The sequence below is a fragment of the Bidens hawaiensis genome, unplaced genomic scaffold (genome assembly GCF_021521415.1).
Source record: "Bidens hawaiensis isolate Kalapana, Puna unplaced genomic scaffold, B.hawaiensis_p1.1 tig00042965_1, whole genome shotgun sequence".
Lineage (NCBI taxonomy): Eukaryota > Viridiplantae > Streptophyta > Magnoliopsida > Asterales > Asteraceae > Bidens > Bidens hawaiensis.
The window spans coordinates 115,247-137,545 of NW_027497622.1; the positions used below are offsets into that span (position 1 = coordinate 115,247).

The window sequence follows — 22,299 nt, forward strand, 5'->3', positions numbered from 1 at the left end:
TTGATCCCATGACTCGAAACAACATGGCCCAATACAATTCCCTCTCGGACCATAAAATGGTACTTTTCCCAACTAAGAACCAAGTTCGTTTCGACGTATCTTTTCAAAACCCTTTCGAGTTGGTTTAAACATGAAGATTTCTAAAGAATCCCCCACCATATCGGAAAAAATACTCATCATGCACCTTTGAAAGGTGGCGGGGGCATTACATAGTCCGAATGGCATTCTCCTAAACGCGAATGTGCCATACGGGCATGTAAACGTAGTCTTCTTCTGATCCTCAGGATGAATAGCTATCTGGTTATACCCGTAATACCCATCTAGAAAACAATAAAATTTTTGACCAGATAGCTTTTCAACAATTTGATCGATAAACGGAAGGGGGAAGTGATCTTTCGATGTTGCCGCATTCAGTTTACGATAATCAATACAAATGCGCCACCCGGTTACCGGCCGGGTGGCGACCTCGTTACCTGAGTCGTCCTTGACGACTTGGATGCAACAACGCCATTTTGATAACCGTCGTTTGAGTCAATCAAAAACCTAATTAGTCTAAATAGTTAGAGCAAGTAGGGTATCGTATCACAAGGAGTATGTGGTCAATGTATTCGTGCAACAGATTTCTAATTATGAAGTGAATGATTTTTAGTGCTGATCACACAAGCAATAGTTTGAATTTAAAGAACTAAGCAACGAACAAGTAAATGAGTATTAAGCAATTAACAAACAGACTACACCCGGGAATTCAAGTAAGCAACCAACAGTTATCTCATGCAACCTAACAGATTAATTATTAACGATTAACTGAAAACTGATCAATCAGACAAAACCTTAGACATCAACAATCACTTTACACATGGCACTGGTTATTAAACAGTCCTTGCCAGTGTGACTCAGTTAAGGGCAATCATATGTTTTATCGTATTTAATCTAACCAAACAGTTATATGACTAATTATGACAAACTGAAAATTCTTCTTACTTTTTCAGACACTCATCACGACTTGACTCAAATTTTCGGGACGAAAATTATTTAACATGGGAATTATGTGACAATCGTCAATTTCAGGTTAACTCCGTTAACTCAACTCCGTCAATTCAAACTTAAAGATCATTGAATCTATAACGCACACCTCATTACATTTAAACTAGGGTTTAAATGACGCTTGATAATTACTACATGGGTAGTCTTTCGGAAATTGCACCGAAACGCAAACGAGTTGACGCAAACCATTGGTGAATAAACGAAAAACGTCAAAACAATAATTATGTGATAATTATGTGTTAGACTTATGTGTTATGTGATAACATTGTATAAAACGCTAACTCAAGATGCAAACGAGTTAATTTAAGCTAGAAAAGTGATAATTAGTAGTTGAGGGACCTAGATGTAACATGTTATTATTATTAATAATAATAAACCCTAACTCTCTCTTCTCTCTTTCACTCTACCCGACGGCAGCCCTCCCCCTCCCCTCTCTCGCGATCGGCAGCCTCACACACACACGTATCACACCCGTTAAAGCTTGATTCTTCATAATCGGAGCATCCTACACTCGTTTCTAAGCACCTCTCACGTTTCTCTTGGTTATCTCTGCGTTTTTAAGGTATATATATGAAACCCTAACTATTGAATATCATATATTAGGTGTTTTATGATTCATTATGGCTAGAGGATGATTGATTATCTGTTAGTGATTGATATTGATAGTCATATGTGATTTTGAACGGTGAAAGATTGATGAATCATTAATTGTTTGTAAACCCTAAAGGGTTACTAATGATTTTTATGATTAATAATGTTTATTGCGTGTTTTGAGTTATGTCATATGCTTAGGATGCATGTTAGATGATTGTTTATGCTTGCTAAGTTTTGACAGCAGTGATTGTTAAAATTGAACGGTGTGTAACTTGTTGAGTATATAAGCAAACTGAGCTAATTATGAGTCTACAAGGTAGTACTCTGAGTCTAGTATTCAGAAAGTCCAACCACGCCTAATTTGGAGGTGTTTTGGTTGGTCAAACGATTTAAATGCGATTAAAGGTCAAAACTGGTACTGGACAGATTTTGTTGTTGATGTTCAATTGACTGTAACGGGGTGTGAATGTGAAAATTGGTCGAGATAATTGATACTACAGTAAACTAGGTTGAGTTTAGTTTCTAAAGAATATAAATTTGCAATTTTTGAACGTGTAAAATTTAACTTTTATGATTTTACAAAAACGTTGTGCAAAGCTGAGTTGTGAGACCTGCTGTTAGGTTGTTTTGTAAAAATTATATCTCATGAACTACGAGACCAATTGGGTTGGTTCCACTTCTAGAAGTTTACTTGTTGAGTTAGGAACCTAACTCAAGTGGTCTTGCATTTGTTGGATTTTTCATTTAACGGGAATTTCAAATAAAATTCTGTTGCGCATGAATTTGACTGTTATGAGCTTGCTGTAATGTTTTGATCATTGTGAGAAATCTTTGTGGAATAAAAATATAATAAAATATGTTCTAGAAACCTAATTCATGTATGCTTTTGTTATGATTTTTGGTAAATTAATTGATATGCTATGATTGGTGGAATAGTACAATCTTTCAAGTAGAATTTCTGTCTCGGTGAAACTAGCTGCTGAATTTTGTGAAAATGCATGAAACATGATAATTGCTAGTTAATTGTTATGTTTTGACCAAATTGCCCATGTGGGGAATACTTGCTATATAATTGTTATGTTTTTACCGAATTGCCCTTACGGGGAGTAATTGCTAGTGATGTACATCATTAATACATGACACGTAAATAATTGCTCACACACGTATCGTATCACAAATGTACTTGTTAAGTCACACACGATTCACAAACGAACACGAAACGTATCTTGTGCTTAGGAATTGTGTGCCGGGTCTAGAGACTCGATATTAGTTCCGATACTTAGAAAATCTCCTTGTTGTTTAGAACGCTAGAGAGAGTTTTCTGTGACGCGCAACACTTGGTGATTTATTTTTGGGAAATCTTCGCAAACAGTGAGTTCACTTACCCATCTAAACTGTTTTCAAACGCTTTTCACTTGGGGAGATAACATACTCCGATAAACGCATTTAAGATTTTGTTAGTATAAATTATATATCACTTGTAAAGACTAAGTGGCAAACGCGTTAACTAAAGTCCTTCATTCACATCGAACCGTTTAATATTGGATAATAGCGAGTCATTGTTGAGTAGTACTACTGGGTTTGACAAACCCCACCCAACGCTAAACTCGACTGGAGGTCGAGTGGGTGTAATCTTGGCTAAACACATACCATGGTCGGGATAGACCTGGTGGCAAGGCAAATGATAAACAGTCAGCTTCGGTGTCGAACACTTAGTAATACTTGTTTTATAGGCTAGCTACCTATAGATATATAATTGACATAACACTATCTGGTAACGCAAAACGCTTAACGCAAAACGCTGAACGCAAAACGCTGAACGCTGAACGCAAACGCTAAACGCTTTATTTTATATAAACTTGTGAACTCACCAACCCCGTGTTGACACTTTTAGTATGTTATTCTCAGGTAGCCGAGGCGGGCGCGCGGTATAGGATCATGCATTGTTTGAAACACTTTTAATTATGCAAACTTATTTTAAACTGTTATCATTGGGTTTTAAGTCGTCCTGCGTGACGCAACATTGGTTTCTATGGTTTTACGCTTCCGCATTTAATTACTCGAAAACGTTTTTATGGTTTGATTATAACTAATGATTCCGATCCTGTTAGTTCACACCCTCTGACGGTAAAACTCCGTTAGTGGATTTTGAGGGTGTGACAGATTGGTATCAGAGCCATTGGTTATAGGGAACTAGAAATTGCATGCATACTAGACTATAACCGCGAAGACCCATTAGTTATAATGATACGCACTGCATAAGTTTGTGTAGTCTTTGTTATCTTATCTCTTTACCTCTTTCACTCATACGCGCTTTTATACACGGCTTACCTGTAGGGATGTCGACGCCACCATCATCATCATCCGATCCGATGACTCATGCTCATGGGAAGGAACCGCAGTTACCTACCTCATCGCCACCCCGTGTAGTCCCGGAACTCAAAGCTCTTGCACCGAAGAGGTATCGCTTATCCGGAGGCATGTACGAAAACGAAGTTAGCTAGGATTGGTACCCGAATATGATTAGGCGTATGGTCTATCGCGAACAAGTTCCCCTGCTACCTCACCCGAACCATTCTGCTTACCCCAACACTCTACCACCCATAATCGAACCTGTGGAGCGAGTTCTCGCAACTGTCGTTTCTTGTTTGGAGCGTGATGTGGGTTACATGAGCTATACGAGAGCTAACGTTTACGGACTGTTAAAAGATGGAACCGAGACTAAGGAGGAAATTTTCCGCCTGACAGCGGCAACGAAGGAAATGCAAGAGGCTAGTGATCAACAGATGAAGATTATGAGAAGGAGGCAAGCCGAGATGATAGACTTGCAAGAGCAACTCCAAGTAGCAAGGACCCGAACAGAAATAGCACTAGCAACGTTTTCTTATCATCCAGCCGCTTCATGATCCATACCAACCGGCGGCCATCATCATCCACTCGGTCAAGCAGTCATTGTTTCAAGATATAGGAGATATCTAGGATTATGTTCTCTACAATACTAGGTGGATGCTACTGTTTTATATGGTGTACGACTACAAAGGTTAGTGAAGATGCTACCGATGGACTAGACTACTTTCATAAAATCTTATACACATCCAAGGTTGCAAAGATCGGTAAGCGAACCCTAGGCGACCGACAGAGGAGTTGAGTGTACTTGGAGCAGTCGGAAAGTACTCGGACAAGGAAATGGCTGGAAGAAACGCTGGACACGGACGTGGTAACATCAACTTGACTGCAGCAGAACTCCAAACTCTGCTGAACGACCATGCGGCGGCCGCTTTAGTCGCACATGTTCAGAACCAAGCTGGAGGTCCAATTGGAACGTGTACCTTCAAGAACACCTTGACTGCAAGCCCAGTACGTTTAAGGGCACTGAGGGAGCTATAGGCTTCCTGCGTTGGGCTGAGAAGGCCGAATCGGCGTTTGAGATGTGTAATTGTCCCCCTGCCAGTAGGGTCAAATTCGCTGCCGGAACACTTGAGGATTCTGCCCTCACTTGGTGGAATTCGAACATACAGATCCTTGGATTGGAACTGGCTAACGCGATGAACTGGGAGGAGTTCAAAAACATGATGCGAGAGGAGTACTGTCCAAGAGAGGAGATTGCAAAGTTGGAGTCAGAATATTGGTCATTGAAGATGGTGGGTTCAGAAATCGAAGCCTACACTACCCGTTCTCACGAGTTAGCTGTGATGTGTCCGCGGATGGTAGATCCGCCGAGTAAGAGAATTGAAATGTATATTAATGGGTTAGCACCGCAGATTCAGGGCATGGTGACGTCTTCCAGACCAGCCACGATTCAACAAGCGATCCGGTTAGCTCATAAACTGACGGATCAAGCAGTGACCCAAGGTGCGCTACCACCTAGAGGTTCAACCACTAAAGCCCGTGACGACCCGAGTGCTGACAACAGTAACAACAACCCTAGCAATGGAAAGAGACAGTTTGACAACACTAGATCCTCTTCCTCGAACCCCCCACGACAACAACACTACCGTAAGCTCGAATTCACCCGGAGCTTCAACCATCAGGGTCTCAACAATAATAACAACGGTAGCGGACAGGGTTCGAGCGGCTATGCTGGGAAATATCCGAAGTGCAACAGGTGCAACTATCATCATGCTGGCCCGTGTGACCGTGTCAAGTGTCTGAGATGCGGAAAGATGGGTCACCAGGCAAAGGAATGTAGAGGAGACCTTGCGGCAAAGGGTGCTCCTAAACCACCTATGACGACTAAGGGATGTTTCGAATGTGGTCAGGAGGGTCATTTCAGGAAAGATTGCCCCAAGCTGAAACAGAACGAGAACAATGAAAGTGGCAGTGGTGGTGGAAGCAATGGTAAAGGAAGAGCTTTTGTTATTGGGTCGGGTCAAGCCCGCAATGATCCGTACGTGGTGACTGGTAAGTTCCCTGTGAATGATTGTTTTGCTTCTGTATTGTTTTGACACTGGAGCTGATAGGAGTTTTGTGTCGAAAGCCTTTAGTGAACTCTTAGACTTAATTCCAACTCAGTTAGATGCTAAGTTTCCTGTTGAATTAGCTGACGGTAAGACTATAGTAACGACTCATGTACTTGCGGGATGTAAGTTAAAACTGTCAGGTCATGTTTTTGATATCGACCTTATTCCTTTTACGCTTAGTAGTTTCGATGTCGTTGTCGGCATGGACTGGTTATCCGAGAACCGAGCGGAGATTATATGTCACGACAAGATAGTCCACATTACTACCCCTGCCGGCGAGATCATTTCGATCCGAGGTGAGAGAAGCGGCATGACCACCAGCGTCATTACCCTCATGAAGGCGCAGAAGTATCTACGAAAGGGTCATCCGGCAATTTTAGCGCATATTGTCGAGAAACCAGCGGAGGAGAAACGAATCGAAGATATACCGATTGTGCGAGATTTTCCGGAAGTTTTCTCTGAGGATTTGCCTGGACTCCCTCCTATACGACAAGTCGAATTCCAAATCGAGTTAACACCCGGTGCAGCACCCATAGCACGAGCCCCGTATCGGCTAGCACCGGCGGAGCTTCAGGAACTGTCCACTCAGTTGCAAGATTTGTTGGATAAGGGTTTTATCCGACCTAGCTCATCGCCATGGGGAGCCCCTGTCTTATTTGTCCGAAAGAAGGACGGGACTTTCCGAATGTGCATCGACTACCGGGAGTTGAACAAGGTGACGGTCAAGAACCGTTATCCTTTACCCCGAATTGATGATCTGTTTGACCAGCTTCAAGGATCGAGTTACTACTCGAAGATCGATCTGCGATCTGGTTGCCATCAGCTTAGAGTGCGCGAGGAAGATATTTCAAAGACGGCTTTCAGAACATGGTATGGTCACTATGAGTTTTCGGTTATGCCTTTTGGTCTAACCAATGCACCCGTCGTATTTATGGATCTCATGAATCGAGTATGCAAGGCGTACCTCGACAAGTTTGTGATTGTTTTCATTGATGATATTCTCGTCTACTCCAAGGACGAGGCTGACCACGAGGAACACCTAAGGGTAATTCTGGAATTATTGAAGAAGGAACAACTTTACGCAAAACTCTCGAAATGCGAATTTTGGCTTCGCGAGGTTCACTTTTTAGGACATGTGATCAACGAGAACGGTATCCATGTCGATCCCGGTAAGGTGGAGGCCATCAAAAACTGGGAAGCACCTAAGACTCCGACTAAGGTGCGGCAATTCCTAGGACTGGCCGGCTACTACCGGCGTTTTATCGAGGGATTTTCAAAGATTGCTCAACCCCTCACTGCTTTTACTCACAAAGGCACTAAGTACAATTGGGGTGACGCACAAGAATCCGCTTTTCAACTGTTGAAAACCAAACTCTGTAGCGCCCCTGTTCTAGCCCTAACCGAGGGAACAGAGAATTTCGAGGTACATTGTGACGCATCGATACAAGGTCTCGGTTGTGTGCTGATGCAACTCGAGAAGGTTATAGCCTATGCCTCTCGACAACTACGGATTCACGAGAAGAACTACACGACCCATGATTTGAAACTCGGAGCTGTGGTGTTTGCTTTTAAGATATGGAGGCATTACTTGTACGGTACCAAGTTTACCATTTACACCGACCACAAGAGTCTCCAACATATCTACGATCAGAAGGAGCTGAACACGCGACAGCGTCGTTGGGTCGAGCTGCTTAAGGATTATGATTGTTCCATCAAGTACCACCCTGGCAAGGCCAATGTAGTGGCCGACGCCCTCAGCAGAAAAGAAACAGATAAACCCAGACGAGTGCGAGCATTGCAACTCAGGATTCATACCAACTTACCCGATCAGATTCGCGAGGCGCAACTCGAAGCTTTGAAAGATGATAATCTTCCATCGGAACTCATGCGGGGCATGAACAAGCAACTTGAAACCAAATTGGACGGGGTCCGATATTTTGAGAACCGGATTTGGGTTCCACGATATGGAGAGTTGAGAACTCTAGTAATGGACAAAGCTCACAAGTCCCGATATTCTATCCACCCCGGCTCGGATAAAATGTACCATGATTTAAAGGCACTTTACTGGTGGCCAAACATGAAAGCCGACATTGCCACCTACGTGAGCAAATGCTTGACTTGTACAAGAGTCAAAATAGAATATCAGAAACCATCTGGCCCGCTACAACAACCAGAACTTCCAATGTGGAAATGAGAACATATTTCAATGGATTTTATCACGGGATTACCCAAAACACCGACGGGATGCGATACCATCTGGGTGATCGTTGACCGATTGACTAAGTCTGCACACTTCTTGGCGAATAAAGAATCGGATAAGATGGAAAGGCTGACTCGCATCTACATGAAAGAAGTAGTGTCTAGACACGGAGTGCCTGTCTCAATCATTACTGATCGAGATTCTCGTTTCACTTCGCACTTTTGGAAGTCACTACAAAGCGCACTAGGCACCCGTCTTGATATGAGCACAGCATACCATCCTCAGACGGATGGGCAAAGTGAACGAACTATTCAGACCTTGGAGGACATGTTGCGTGCATGCGTGTTGGATTTCGGAAAAAGTTGGGAACCTCACTTACCTTTGGTAGAATTCTCGTATAATAACAGCTACTACGCAAGTATTAAAGCAGCGCTGTTTGAAGCACTGTACGGACGGAAGTGTCGATCACCTCTCTGCTGGGCAGAGGTGGGTGACAGCCAAATCACTGGTCCAGAACTGGTACTCGAAACTTCGGAAGAGATTATTCAAATCCGAAACCGCATGGCAGCAGCACGAGATTGCCAAAAGAGTTACGCCGACAAGCGCCGAAAACCTCTCGAATTTCAAATGAACGACCAAGTATTACTCAAAGTCTCACCTTGAAAGGTGTGGTTCGCTCTGGGAAGCGAAACAAACTCAATCCACGATACGTTGGTCCTTACCGGATAACTGAGCGCATTGGCTCGGTGGCGTACCGACTGAACCTACCAACGGAACTCAGTGGCGTACACAATGTATTCCACGTATCCAATTTGAAGAAATGCCTATCTGATGAAACCCAAGTAGTCCCTTTGGATGAACTGCAAGTTGATGAACAGCTACGCTTCATTGAAGAACCAGTCGAAGTTTTGGATTGGGAAACCAAAACACTCAAGCATAGCAAAATTCCAATTGTTAAGGTTCGTTGGAACTCGAGACGTGGACCGGAGTTCAAGTGGGAACGCGAGGATCAAATGATGAAAAAGTATCCTCACCTTTTTTTTGAAGGGCTGACCAAACACAGAAAACCGCGAAACCCGACAAACCGTCAGAAATCACCGGAGGTATGAATTAAATTTTGGGACGAAATTTCTTTCTACTAGGGGATGATATGACAAACTGAAAATTATTCTTACTTTTTCAGACACTCATCACGACTTGACTCAAATTTTCGGGATGAAAATTCTTTAACATGGGAATGATGTGACAATCGTCGATTTCAGGTTAACTCCGTTAACTCAACTCCGTCAATTCAAACTTAAAGATCATTGAATCTATAACGCACACCTCATTACATTTAAACTAGGGTTTAAATGACGCTTGACAATTACTACATGGGTAGTCTTTCGGGAATTGCACCGAAACGCAAACGAGTTGACGCAAACCATTGGTGAATAAACGAAAAATGTCAAAACAATAATTATGTGATAATTATGTGTTAGACTTATGTGTTATGTGATAACATTGTATAAAACGCTAACTCAAGATGCAAACGAGTTAATTTAAGCTAGAAAAGTGATAATTAGTAGTTAAGGGACCTAGATGTAACATGTTATTATTATTAATAATAATAAACCCTAACTCTCTCTTCTCTCTTTCACTCTACCCGACGGCAGCCCTCCCCCTCCCCTCTCTCGCGATCGGCAGCCTCACACACACACATATCACACCCGTTAAAGCTTGATTCTTCATAATCGGAGCATCCTACACTCGTTTCTAAGCACCTCTCACGTTTCTCTTGGTTATCTCTGCGTTTTTAAGGTATATATATGAAACCCTAACTATTGAATATCATATATTAGGTGTTTTATGATTGATTATGGCTAGAGGATGATTGATTATGTGTTAGTGATTGATATTGATAGTCATATGTGATTATGAACGGTGAAAGATTGATGAATCATTAATTGTTTGTAAACCCTAAAGGGTTACTACTGATTTTTATGATTAATAATGTTTATTGCGTGTTTTGAGTTATGTCATATGCTTAGGATGCATGTTAGATGATTGTTTATGGTTGCTGAGTTTTGACAGCAGTGATTGTTAAAATTGAACGGTGTGTAACTTGTTGAGTATATAAGAAAACTGAGCTAATTATGAGTCTACAAGGTAGTACTCTGAGTCTAGTTTTCAGAAAGTCCAACCACGACTAATTTGGAGGTGTTTTGGTTGGTCAAACGATTTAAATGCGATTAAAGGTCAAAACTGGTACTGGACAGATTGTGTTGTTGATGTTCAATTGACTGTAACGGGGTGTGAATGTGAAAATTGGTCGAGATAATTGATACTACAGTAAACTAGGTTAAGTCTAGTTTCTAAAGAATATAAATTTGCAATTTTTGAACGTGTAAAAGTTAACTTTTATGATTTTACAAAAACGTTGTGCAAAGCTGAGTTGTGAGACCTGCTGTTAGGTTGTTTTTTAAAAATTATATCTCATGAACTACGAGACCAATTGGGTTGGTTCCACTTCTGGAAGTTTACTTGTTGAGTTAGGAACCTAACTCAAGTGGTCTTGCATTTGTTGGATTTTTCATTTAACGGGAATTTCAAATAAAATTCTGTTGCGCATGAATTTGACTGTTATGAGCTTGCTGTAATGTTTTGATCATTGTGAGAAATCTTTGTGGAATAAAAATATAATAAAATATTTTCTAGAAACCTAATTCATGTATGCTTTTTTGATGATTTTTGGTAAATTAATTGATATGCTATGATCGGTGGAATAGTACAATCTTTCAAGTAGAATTTCTGTCTCGGTGAAACTAGCTGCTGAATTTTGTGAAAATGCATGAAACATGATAATTGCTAGTTAATTGTTATGTTTTGACCAAATTGCCCCTGTGGGGAATACTTGCTATATAATTGTTATGTTTTTACCGAATTGCCCTTACGGGGAGTAATTGCTAGTGATGTACATCATTAATACATGACACGTAAATAATTGCTCACACACGTATCGTATCACAAATGTACTTGTTAAGTCACACACGATTCACAAACGAACACGAAACGTATCTTGTGCTTAGGAATTGTGTGCCGGGTCTAGAGACTCGATATTAGTTCCGATACTTAGAAAATCTCCTTGTTGTTTAGAACGCTAGAGAGAGTTTTCTGTGACGCGCAACACTTGGTGATTTATTTTTGGGAAATCTTCGCAAACAGTGAGTTCACTTACCCATCTAAACTGTTTTCAAACGCTTTTCACTTGGGGAGATAACATACTCCGATAAACGCATTTAAGATTTTGTTAGTATAAATTATATATCACTTGTAAAGACTAAGTGGCAAACGCGTTAACTAAAGTCCTTCATTCACATCGAACCGTTTAATATTGGATAATAGCGAGTCATTGTTGAGTAGTACTACTGGGTTTGACAAACCCCACCCAACGCTAAACTCGACTGGAGGTCGAGTGGGTGTAATCTTGGCTAAACACATACCATGGTCGGGATAGACCTGGTGGCAAGGCAAATGATAAACAGTCAGCTTCGGTGTCGAACACTTAGTAATACTTGTTTTATAGGCTAGCTACCTATAGATATATAATTGACATAACACTATCTGGTAACGCAAAACGCTTAACGCAAAACGCTGAACGCAAAACGCTGAACGCTGAACGCAAACGCTAAACGCTTTATTTTATATAAACTTGTGAACTCACCAACCCCGTGTTGACACTTTTAGTATGTTATTCTCAGGTAGCCGAGGCGGGCGCGCGGTATAGGATCATGCATTGTTTGAAACACTTTTAATTATGCAAACTTATTTTAAACTGTTATCATTGGGTTTTAAGTCGTCCTGCGTGACGCAACATTGGTTTCTATGGTTTTACGCTTCCGCATTTAATTACTCGAAAACGTTTTTATGGTTTGATTATAACTAATGATTCCGATCCTGTTAGTTCACACCCTCTGACGGTAAAACTCCATTAGTGGATTTTGAGGGTGTGACACTAATTATCTAGCAACTGGTAGCAGATCGTTCAAACCAACGTAAACCTAAACCGACCAAACACACAGAAATACCAAACATCAATAATCATATATCAATCATCAATAGTAATACACAAGTGTTCTTAATCACGTGAGAAAACCTGTAAAGATTACAAACTATACATCCCGGATGTGATTCTAGGAGATTAGCCGAGCCGTGACATCATCAAATCTTCGATACGGATGATATGTATCATGCGGGTCTTGGCACAAGCTATGGTGATGGAAATCGTCTCTTGGAGCTGCTGGAATCGCCTTTGGTTGGTCTAAACGGAGCTAGGATTAAGTTTTGATGATGAATGAGATATAACCTAAAATTCCCGTCTGCACTTCCCGTCGCGATACGCGACAGGGTCTTCTATGGTCAATCGCGTAGCGCGATTGACCAAGAGTCAATTTTCATTTTACCACCCATCGCGGTACGCGATGGGTCTTGCTACAGCAATCTTTTACAAATATCATCGTTTCGCGTGCTGGACATCCTGGGTCTTCATTCCGTGTCACAGCAGGTCCATATTGCGTACTTTAACGCCTGTGACCTGAAATCAAATAATACACGTATGAAGTATCGATAGTTCTAGAATAAACAGTTAAAACTAAACAATAACGAACTAAAACATATACAAATTAACTGACCATCACAAACTGATTTTAATTATTTTTTTAAGTACTTAGAAATGTTGGATCCAACTTGATCTCATAACAAAGTTTGGACCGACAAAACCGAACACTCGCTTAACGTACGTTGTTAGTTCTAAAACAATAGATCTACGTACTTGGTTAAGTCTTACTTAATTTTATGATTTATCTCATAACATTTAATAATTTGGAAAGTTGACTTGAGTTTGACCAATTGTCAAGACCCGAACCAACAACCAAACACTCGTTAAACCCGTTTTAGTATCTTTATTCCAAAGGGATCTGCATTCTTGCATTTTACCCACCTTATTACTTAACATAGGTTGAGTAAGTATTAAGGTTAGATACTTTAACCTGGTTTCGAGCAAACTTATATTTTAAAAGGTTATTATTATAAATTCTTAAATAGTTACGTTTTAAACCTTGAACTTTAATTGTTTACTTTTCTCAGCAATTATTTTATTTTAATACTTTCAAGACAACCTTTCTAAACCCGAACTTCTTTCCTTTTAGGATTTGTTTGTTCAACCCGTTGTTCCGGCAAATCTTCAAATTATCATCTTTCAAGTTATTACTTGAACGTGAGTATTTTCATACCCCGTTTTCTATCTTTTATTTTGAGGGTGACATTTCATACTTATTCAAATTAAATGCTTTATACTTGATTCTTAAACCACAACTGTTATTGTATACTTTACTTAAATAAATGCTCGATTTGGTGTTCTATGCTTATAGGTCTATATGCTTATGTGTTTTATCGCTTTTGGAAGGTTGATTCATAAACCCGTGAACTATCTGGTATTCGCTTATAGCATGGTGCCGTTAATGTATACTTATTAACGACCTCATGGAATCCGAATCTATTTGGTATTCTCTTATAGACGGTGCCGCTAATGTATTCTTATTAGCGACTTTATATTATTCAAATTATTGCTATTTATTTGTTGTTTAAGATTGTGGCTTTTCTTATTATGTACTTATATGCTCAAACTTATGAATTGCTCACCAACCTTTGTGTTGATAAAGTTTATTTTATGAAATGTTATAGGTTTGCATTTAGGTTAATTATGGAGTTGGATAAAACGTCATCAAGACCTTAGGATATTAGCAAAAATGAACAATATTTATTTGCTATATTTTGTTATGTGTATCTTATGAACAAGTTTGGTATGTGACATTTTCAATGTTGTGAAATGAAATGAGTTTGTTAAATATTGTCGCTTTAATTAGTGTCATGTGCTTATGGGCAATCGTTACACCTCGGCATGTTCCGCCGCCTTTGGTCGGGATGTGACACGTATGGACAAGTACACCCCTATTGGAGACAGGCTTCCGCTATTTAGGAATGATCTAAAAGTCAAGCTGTGGCCAGAAGCAATGGCTGGTATTATTGTCAAAATATGAACCATATCCCATGTGCATGCATGAAGCTCAAGTATGTTGATTGAATCAGAGGATGATAATAAGTCTAAGCCATGGTTATTTTGTTAGTTAATTTATTATGTGTTTTGTGAGAAAATAAAGAGTGTACCGGTTTCCCCAGTCACCCATGTATTTTGTTTGGTAGTTGAGCTTTTTAAGGCACCATTTGCTATTTATTTTCATGTACTGTCATTCTTCTATATCACTTTTAAAAAAAGTTAACAAAAGATTCTTGAGTTTTTGATCTTTCTTGTGTTATTGCTATCAAAATACCAACAATCTTGGTATCAGAGCCAAGGCTCTTCATTGTCTTTCACGTGTTTTTTTTTCACAACCATTTCCATGGCAGAAAACCTTAATTCCACTACCAGTTTTGCAAAAGTTTTTATTCCAGTGTTCAATGGTGAAGGGTTTGAACACTGGAGCATCAGAATGAAAACCATCTTGAAGTCAAAAGAGCTATGGGACGTGGTTTTCCTTGATATTACTGCTACCGAGGATAATCAGCTCCGTGAAGCAAAAAGGAAAGATGCCCTAGACATGGCCTTCATCCAACAAGAGGTTCACGACCTATTGTTCTCACGTATTGCTTCGTGTGATTTTTCAAAGCAGACATGGGAAACTTTACAAGGTGAATTTCAAGGTGATCCACAACTTCTTTCGGTGAAGCTTCAAGGTTTGAGACGAGATTTTGAAAATCTTATTATGAAAGGTGATGAAACAATTGGAAACTACTTCTCCATAGTCATGGATAATTTAGGAAGACAAAGGTCTTATGGGGAGGAATTACCTGATCAGAAAGTGATTGAGATGGTCCTTTGTAGCCTTACACCAAAATATGATCACGTGATCCCTTCCATTGAACTAGCCAATGATTCTGCCTCGGTGACTCCAGTAAAACTTATGGGCCTCTTGCAGTCTCAATAAGCGAGAATTAACAGTCGAATTCATCCCGACCATGCTGTGAAGAAAACTGACCATCTGGATGAGCATGCACTTCAAGTGTTCCACCAAAACCTTTCGTGGTAGAGGTCATGGTCGAGGATCATCAAGAGGTAGAACTCCTGGTAGAGGTCGAGGCACCACTCTAGAAAAACCAAGGTCCTATAGTGTGACATATGCAAGAAATATGGCCACGCGAAAAAATATTGCTGGTATAATGAGGAACCCAAGTCAATGTCGCTGGGAATGAAGAACTTAATGAAGGTGCAGAAGACGAGCCTCAACAGAAACAAAATCTTCTACTCGAATTTCAGGATCAGTTTGCCTTAATGGCTTACAACACTGAATCTGCAAACTCTTACTTATGGTTTGTAGATTTTGTGTGCTCAAACCATATAACTGGATCAAGATCAAGGTTCACTAGCTTAGATGAGAACTACAAGCTAGGAGTTAAACTTGGTGACAAAAAGACAATTGATGTAGAAGGAAAGGGCACTGTTAAAATACAAACTAGTCACAATGACTAAAAATTTCTGGATGATGTCTACTATGCTCCAAGGTTGGAATATAAACTCCTAAGTGTTGGGCAACTCATGCGGAATGGCTATTCCTTACTATTTGATGAAGGGAAGTGCACAGTGAAAAATAAATCCACAAATCATATTGTTATAGAGATCTTTGTAGCATCAAACAACATGTTTGTTCTCAACACCAAGTGCCTTATTACTGCTGATGAGTCAGCATCAAAAAACATGAAGAAGAAGCTCGTGTCTGGCACAACATGTATGGTCATCTTCAGTTTGAAAGCTTAAAAAAACTTTATGGAAAAGATATGGTTGAAGGGCTTCCCATATTTATATCCCTAGATCATTGTGAAGCATGTATTCACGGCAAGCAATCCAGAAAGCCCTTCAAATCATCCTCTTGGCGAGTTAGGACTCGGTTGGGCCTGGTACACACTGATTTGTGTGGACCGATGCAAACAACTTGTATTACATGCTATTTGTGGATGATTGCACACGTATTTGCCGGGTTTATTTTCTAACCCACAAGAATGAAACATTCTCAAAGGTCAAACACTTTAAAACTATGATTGAAAATGAATGCAGTTGCTCCATCAAGGTTCTTCGTTCAAATCGTGGTGGAGAATTTTGCTCCAATGAATTCAATGGCTACTGCGCTCACTACGGAATTAAAAGAGAAGTTACGATTCCATACACCCATCAACATAATGGGGTGGTGGAACGCGAAAACCGGATCGTAATGAACTTTGCTCGAAATATGCTATGCGAGAAAGAATTGCCAAACTCGTTTTGGGCCGAAGTAGTCTCAACTGCGGTTTATATCATAAACCGCTCACCTACAAAGGCTCTTGTAGATCAAAAGACTCTTCATGCTTGGTCTAGATTAAAGCCACGGGTAGATCACTTGAGAACTTTTGGGTGTATCGCTCATGGAATTATACCCTCACAACACAGGCGTAAACTTGATAACAGGTCTTAACGTGCCATTCTCATTGGTTATGCAGAACAACCTGATGGTGTTTATAAACTCTACAATCCTGACACAAAAAGGTTTTGCATTAAAAGGGATGTTGACTTCTTTGAAGAAGGGAAATGGGATTGGTCTGCATGTGAAACCAACCATAAAGGTAAAAAAATTACTTATGTATTTGTAGATCCTTTTCCAACTCTTGACAATGATGTAGACAACACATGTGTACCTTTGTCTTCCACCAATGAGCCAAACCAATCACAATTAAACAACACACCTACCACTACTCCTAATATATCAACTCCTATAACCCCTCACGTAAATGAGGGTGATGCGACCTTAACTCTCAACCAATACCTTGTTCTTTTCCTTCAATAGCCACTAAAACCTCAAACTCCACTCAAACATCATCAAATTAGGGCCCCATAAAAAGAAATTCAAAGGTTCCTTTATGGATGGAAGATTATTATAAAGGTGAGGGTTTGTCTGAGAGTGACCAGGAGGCTCTCACATGTCACTTTGCTTTAAGTGTTGAAGACCCTCTCACATTTTCAGAAGCTGTCAAGTCACCTGAGTGGATAAAAGCCATGGAACAAGAAATAAATGTAACATCCCCAAAATTATGGTCCAAATTTGATAACTTAGTAAAGTTGAAGGATCAAAATTATTCTCTAAAATAAGTAGTAAAAAATTTAATAAAAATAATTTATAAATAAATAAAAATATTTCTCTTGTAAAGAATATGGAATAAGGAAATTCCATCCCACATGGAAAGATGAAAGAAAGTGGAAACATTCCACATAGGTATAAATAAGGAAGTTAAGAATCCATCCACATGGAAAGTGGTAAAGATTTGGAAGTTCTTTATAAAGAGATAAAAATCCATAGTAATATTCTTTTATGCCTAGCATGCACCTAGTGGTCCTAGTGAAGGGTGCGAAGCACCCGACACGCACGCGCGATGGGCGCAATGTGGCGCTTTGATGGCGCACTTTGCACTTCGCAAGAGCCGCTTGAGAGCCGCCTTAGTATTTTTGGACATTGGGAGTTAGACCCAAAAGTGACAAGCAACCAAAAGTGAAAAATTTAATTCAGGAAGCCATCGCGATACGCGATGAGCACAGAACCAAGGTCATCGCGTATCGAGATGGATTTTGATGACTCAGCAGGACACGTGTCAGCAGGTAGTATGGCAGCGGATAATATACGGCGTCGCGATACGCGACGGGATTACCAAGACCCATCTCGTATCGCGATGGGTTGCAAGTTCAGCCTTTAAATAGGGGGTTCCCGACACTTCACATTTCACACCAAAATCCATTCTATCTCTATAATTTACTCTCTCTACGTCGGGTTTTGTGCCCTCGATTCGCGTGATGTTTCTTGAAATACGTGTCGACCAGTCCCGACAACCGGGCACCTCGTTTTGCGTGCCGAACCTCGTAAAGTGTGCCAAGCTCCAGAGTTCCGCCAGTTTGAACCAAAGCCCAGAAGTAGAAATACTTCTGCTGAGTGTACAGAAAACTATAATTGTATTGTAATTGTCATTCAAATGTTTTATATAGTCATACGTGTTCACCAGTATATAGCTGACGTATTTTCCCCACTTTTCAGGGAAACAGATTAGTACAAGTAGCAAGGAATTATAGAAAATTATGGAGTTAGATGCTCGAATGGTAATGATGGCTCAGTTTTAAATTATTAAAATATTGATTTAAATTTGATTAATAAATCAAACACTTAGGTATTTATTATCCGAGAATTTTTCAATTTAATTAATATATTATTATAACCAAAGTCTCTCGCTAAAAATAAACCACAACTCTTGTAACCGTTTGAAATCTCGTGTCTAAACGAGAAGTTTTGTAATAGAAAAAGGGTATTCAAATCCCTAATGTATATAAAGAAAGATATTTGCATACATATACTGTCTTTATACAAGGAAAAGAGATAGTTAAATTTCGAAAGTTTTTGAAAAACAAGAAACTTTGTTACTTAATCATCATCTATAGAAAGACGAAACAAAGAGAATGAAGTAAACTAAGACATAAGAATATCCGAACTTTGAAAGTTCGAAGCTATCATTGATAAACGGAAGGAATCCGTCAAGATCATGAAGTAATGGATTACATGATTCATTAATGGATATCTTGAAAGTTATTGAGAGGGATAATTTAAAAGGATTCGATAAATTGAATTCAAGATTCAATCTAGTTAACATCAGTAAATGTTTAGAATACACAAGGTAAGGTAAATAGTTAAACATAACTTGCCACTGTGCTTAGAAATTTACAATTACTCATGACATTTTGAACTATTAACTGAATATATCATCTAGATATGTGAGTTAACAAAAAATCAGGAATTGCAACCATTCAATAGTTCGAGTTACACTCAAGAAACACTGACAACGAATCTCTTGGACGAGATTCATTCCAAGGTGGGGGAGGATGTAACATCTCCAAATTTTGGTCCAAATTTGACAACTTAGTAAAGTTGAAGGATCAAATTTATTCCCTAAAATAAGTAGTAAGAAAATTTAATAAAATCAGTTTATAAGGAAATAAAAATATTTCTCATATAAAAAACATGGAACAAGGAAATTTTATCCCACATGGAAAGATGGAAAAAATTGGAAGCATTCTATATGGGTATAAATAAGAAAGTTAAGAGTCCATCCCACATGGAAAGTGGTAAAGGTTTTGAAGCTTTTTTATAAAGAGATAAAATTCCATAGTAATATTCTTTTATGCCTAGCATGCACCCAGTGGTCCTAGCGGAGGGTGCGACGCACCCGATGCGCACAGCGCACGGGCACGCGCGAGGGGCGCAATGTGGCGCTTTGATGGCGCACTTTGCACTTCGCACGAGCCGCTTGAGAGCCGCCTTAATATTTTTGGACAATGGGAGTTAGACCCAAAAGTGATGAGCTACCAAAAGTGAAAATTTTAATTCAGGAGGCCATCGCCATACGCGATGAGCACAGAACCAGGTAATCGCGTATCGCAATGGACCTTGATGACTCAGCAGGACACGTGTCAGCAGGTAGTATGGCGGCGGATAATATACGGCGTCGCGATACGCGACGGGATTACCAAGACCCATCGCGTATCGCGATGGGTTGCAAGTTCAGTCTTTAAATAGGGGGTTCCCGACACTTCACATTCCACACCAAAATCCATTCTATCTCTATAATTTACTCTCTCTACCTCAGGTTTTGTGCCCTCGATTCGCGTGACGTTTCTTGAAGTACGTGTCGACTAGTCCCGAAAACCGGGCACCTCGTTTTGCGTGCCGAACCTCGTAAAGCGTGCCAAGCTCCAGAGTTCCGCCAGTTTGAACCAAAGCCCAAAGAAGAAATACTTCTGCTGAGTGTACAGAAAACTATAATTGTATTGTAATTGTCATTCAAATGTTTTATATAGTCATACGTGTTCACCAGTATATAACTGACGTATTTTCCCCACTTTTCAGGGAAACAGATTAGTACAAGTAGCAAGGAATTATAGAAAATTATGGAGTTAGATGCTCGAATGGTAATGATGGCTCAGTTTTAAATTATTAAAATATTGATTTAAATTTGATTAATAAATCAAACACTTAGGTATTTATTATCCGAGAATTTTTCAATTTAATTAATATTTTCTTATAACCAAGTCTCATCGCTAAAAATAAACCACAACTCTTGTAACCGTTTGAAATCTCGTGTCTAAACGAGAAGTTTTGTAATAGAAAAAGGGTATTCAAATCCCTAATGTATATAAAGAAAGATATTTGCATACATATACTGTCCTTTATACAAGGAAAAGAGATAGTTAAATTCGAAAGTTTTTGAAAAACAAGAAACTTTGTTACTTAATCATCATCTATAGAAAGATGAAACAAAGAGAATGAAGTAAACTAAGACATAAGAATATCCGAACTTTGAAAGTTCGAAGCTATCATTGATAAACGGAAGGAATCCGTCAAGATCATGAAGTAATGGATTACATGATTCATTAATGGATATCTGAAAGTTATTGAGTGGGATAATTTAAAAGGATTCGATAAATTGAATTCAAGATTCAATCTATTTAACATCAGTAAATGTTTAGAATACACAAGGTAAGGTAAATAGTTAAACATAACTGGCCACTGTGCTTAGAAATTTACAATTACTCATGACATTTTGAACTATTAACTGAATATATCATCTAGATATGTGAGTTAACAAAAAATCAGGAATTGCAACCATTCAATAGTTCGAGTTACACTCAAGAAACACTGACAACGAATCTCTTGGACGAGATTCATTCCAAGGAGGGAGAGGATGTAACATCTCCAAATTTTGGTCCAAATTTGACAACTTAGTTAAGTTGAAGGATCAAATTTATTCCCTAAAATAAGTAGTAAGAAAATTTAATAAAATCAGTTTATAAGGAAATAAAAATATTTCTCATATAAAAAACATGGAACAAGGAAATTTTATCCCACATGGAAAGATGGAAAAAATTGGAAGCATTCTATATGGGTATAAATAAGAAAGTTAAGAGTCCATCCCACATGGAAAGTGGTAAAGGTTTTGAAGCTTTTTTATAAAGAGATAAAATTCCATAGTTATATTCTTTTATGCCTAGCATGCACCCAGTAGTCCTAGCGGAGGGTGCGACGCACCTGACCGCACCGCGCACGGGCACGCGCGAGGGCGCAATGTGGTGCTTTGATGGCGCACTTTGCACTTCGCACGAGCCGCTTGAGAGCCGCCTTAATATTTTTGGACAATGGGAGTTAGACCCAAAAGTGACGAGCTACCAAAAGTGAAAATTTTAATTCAGGAGGCCATCGCCATACGCGATGAGCACAGAACCAAGGTAATCGCGTATCGCGATGGACCTTGATGACTCAGCAGGACACGTGTCAGCAGGTAGTATGGCGGCGGATAATATACGGCGTCGCGATACGCGACGGGATTACCAAGACCCATCGCGTATCGCGATGGGTTGCAAGTTCAGTCTTTAAATAGGGGGTTCCCGACACTTCACATTCCACACCAAAATCCATTCTATCTCTATAATTTACTCTCTCTACCTCAGGTTTTGTGCCCTCGATTCGCGTGACGTTTCTTGAAGTACGTGTCGACTAGTCCCGACAACACGGGCACCTCGTTTTGCGTGCCGAACCTCGTAAAGCATGCCAAGCTCCAGAGTTCCGCCAGTTTGAACCAAAGCCCAAAGAAGAAATACTTCTGCTGAGTGTATAGAAAACTATAATTGTATTGTAATTGTCATTCAAATGTTTTATATAGTCATACGTGTTCACCAGTATATAACTGACGTATTTTCCCCACTTTTCAGGGAAACAGATTAGTACAAGTAGCAAGGAATTATAGAAAATTATGAGTTAGATGCTCGAATGGTAATGATGGCTCAGTTTTAAATTATTAAAATATTGATTTAAATTTGATTAATAAATCAAACACTTAGGTATTTAT

The 22,299-nt window shown here is 39.6% G+C and overlaps 1 protein-coding gene across 1 annotated transcript; it reads left to right on the top strand.

Annotated features, from left to right (window-relative positions):
• Positions 1–14,735: 14,735 nt before the first annotated feature.
• Positions 14,736–15,320, top strand: LOC143593985 (uncharacterized). The gene has a single exon (XM_077073423.1). The coding sequence runs from the start codon at positions 14,736–14,738 to the stop codon at positions 15,318–15,320; it is 585 nt and encodes a 194-aa protein (XP_076929538.1).
• The last annotated feature ends 6,979 nt before the right edge of the window (positions 15,321–22,299 follow it).

Bases quoted from the DNA above. Each gene is read 5' to 3' on its own strand.
- LOC143593985 (XM_077073423.1), top strand. From the start codon at position 14,736: ATGGCAGAAAACCTTAATTCCACTACCAGTTTTGCAAAAGTTTTTATT.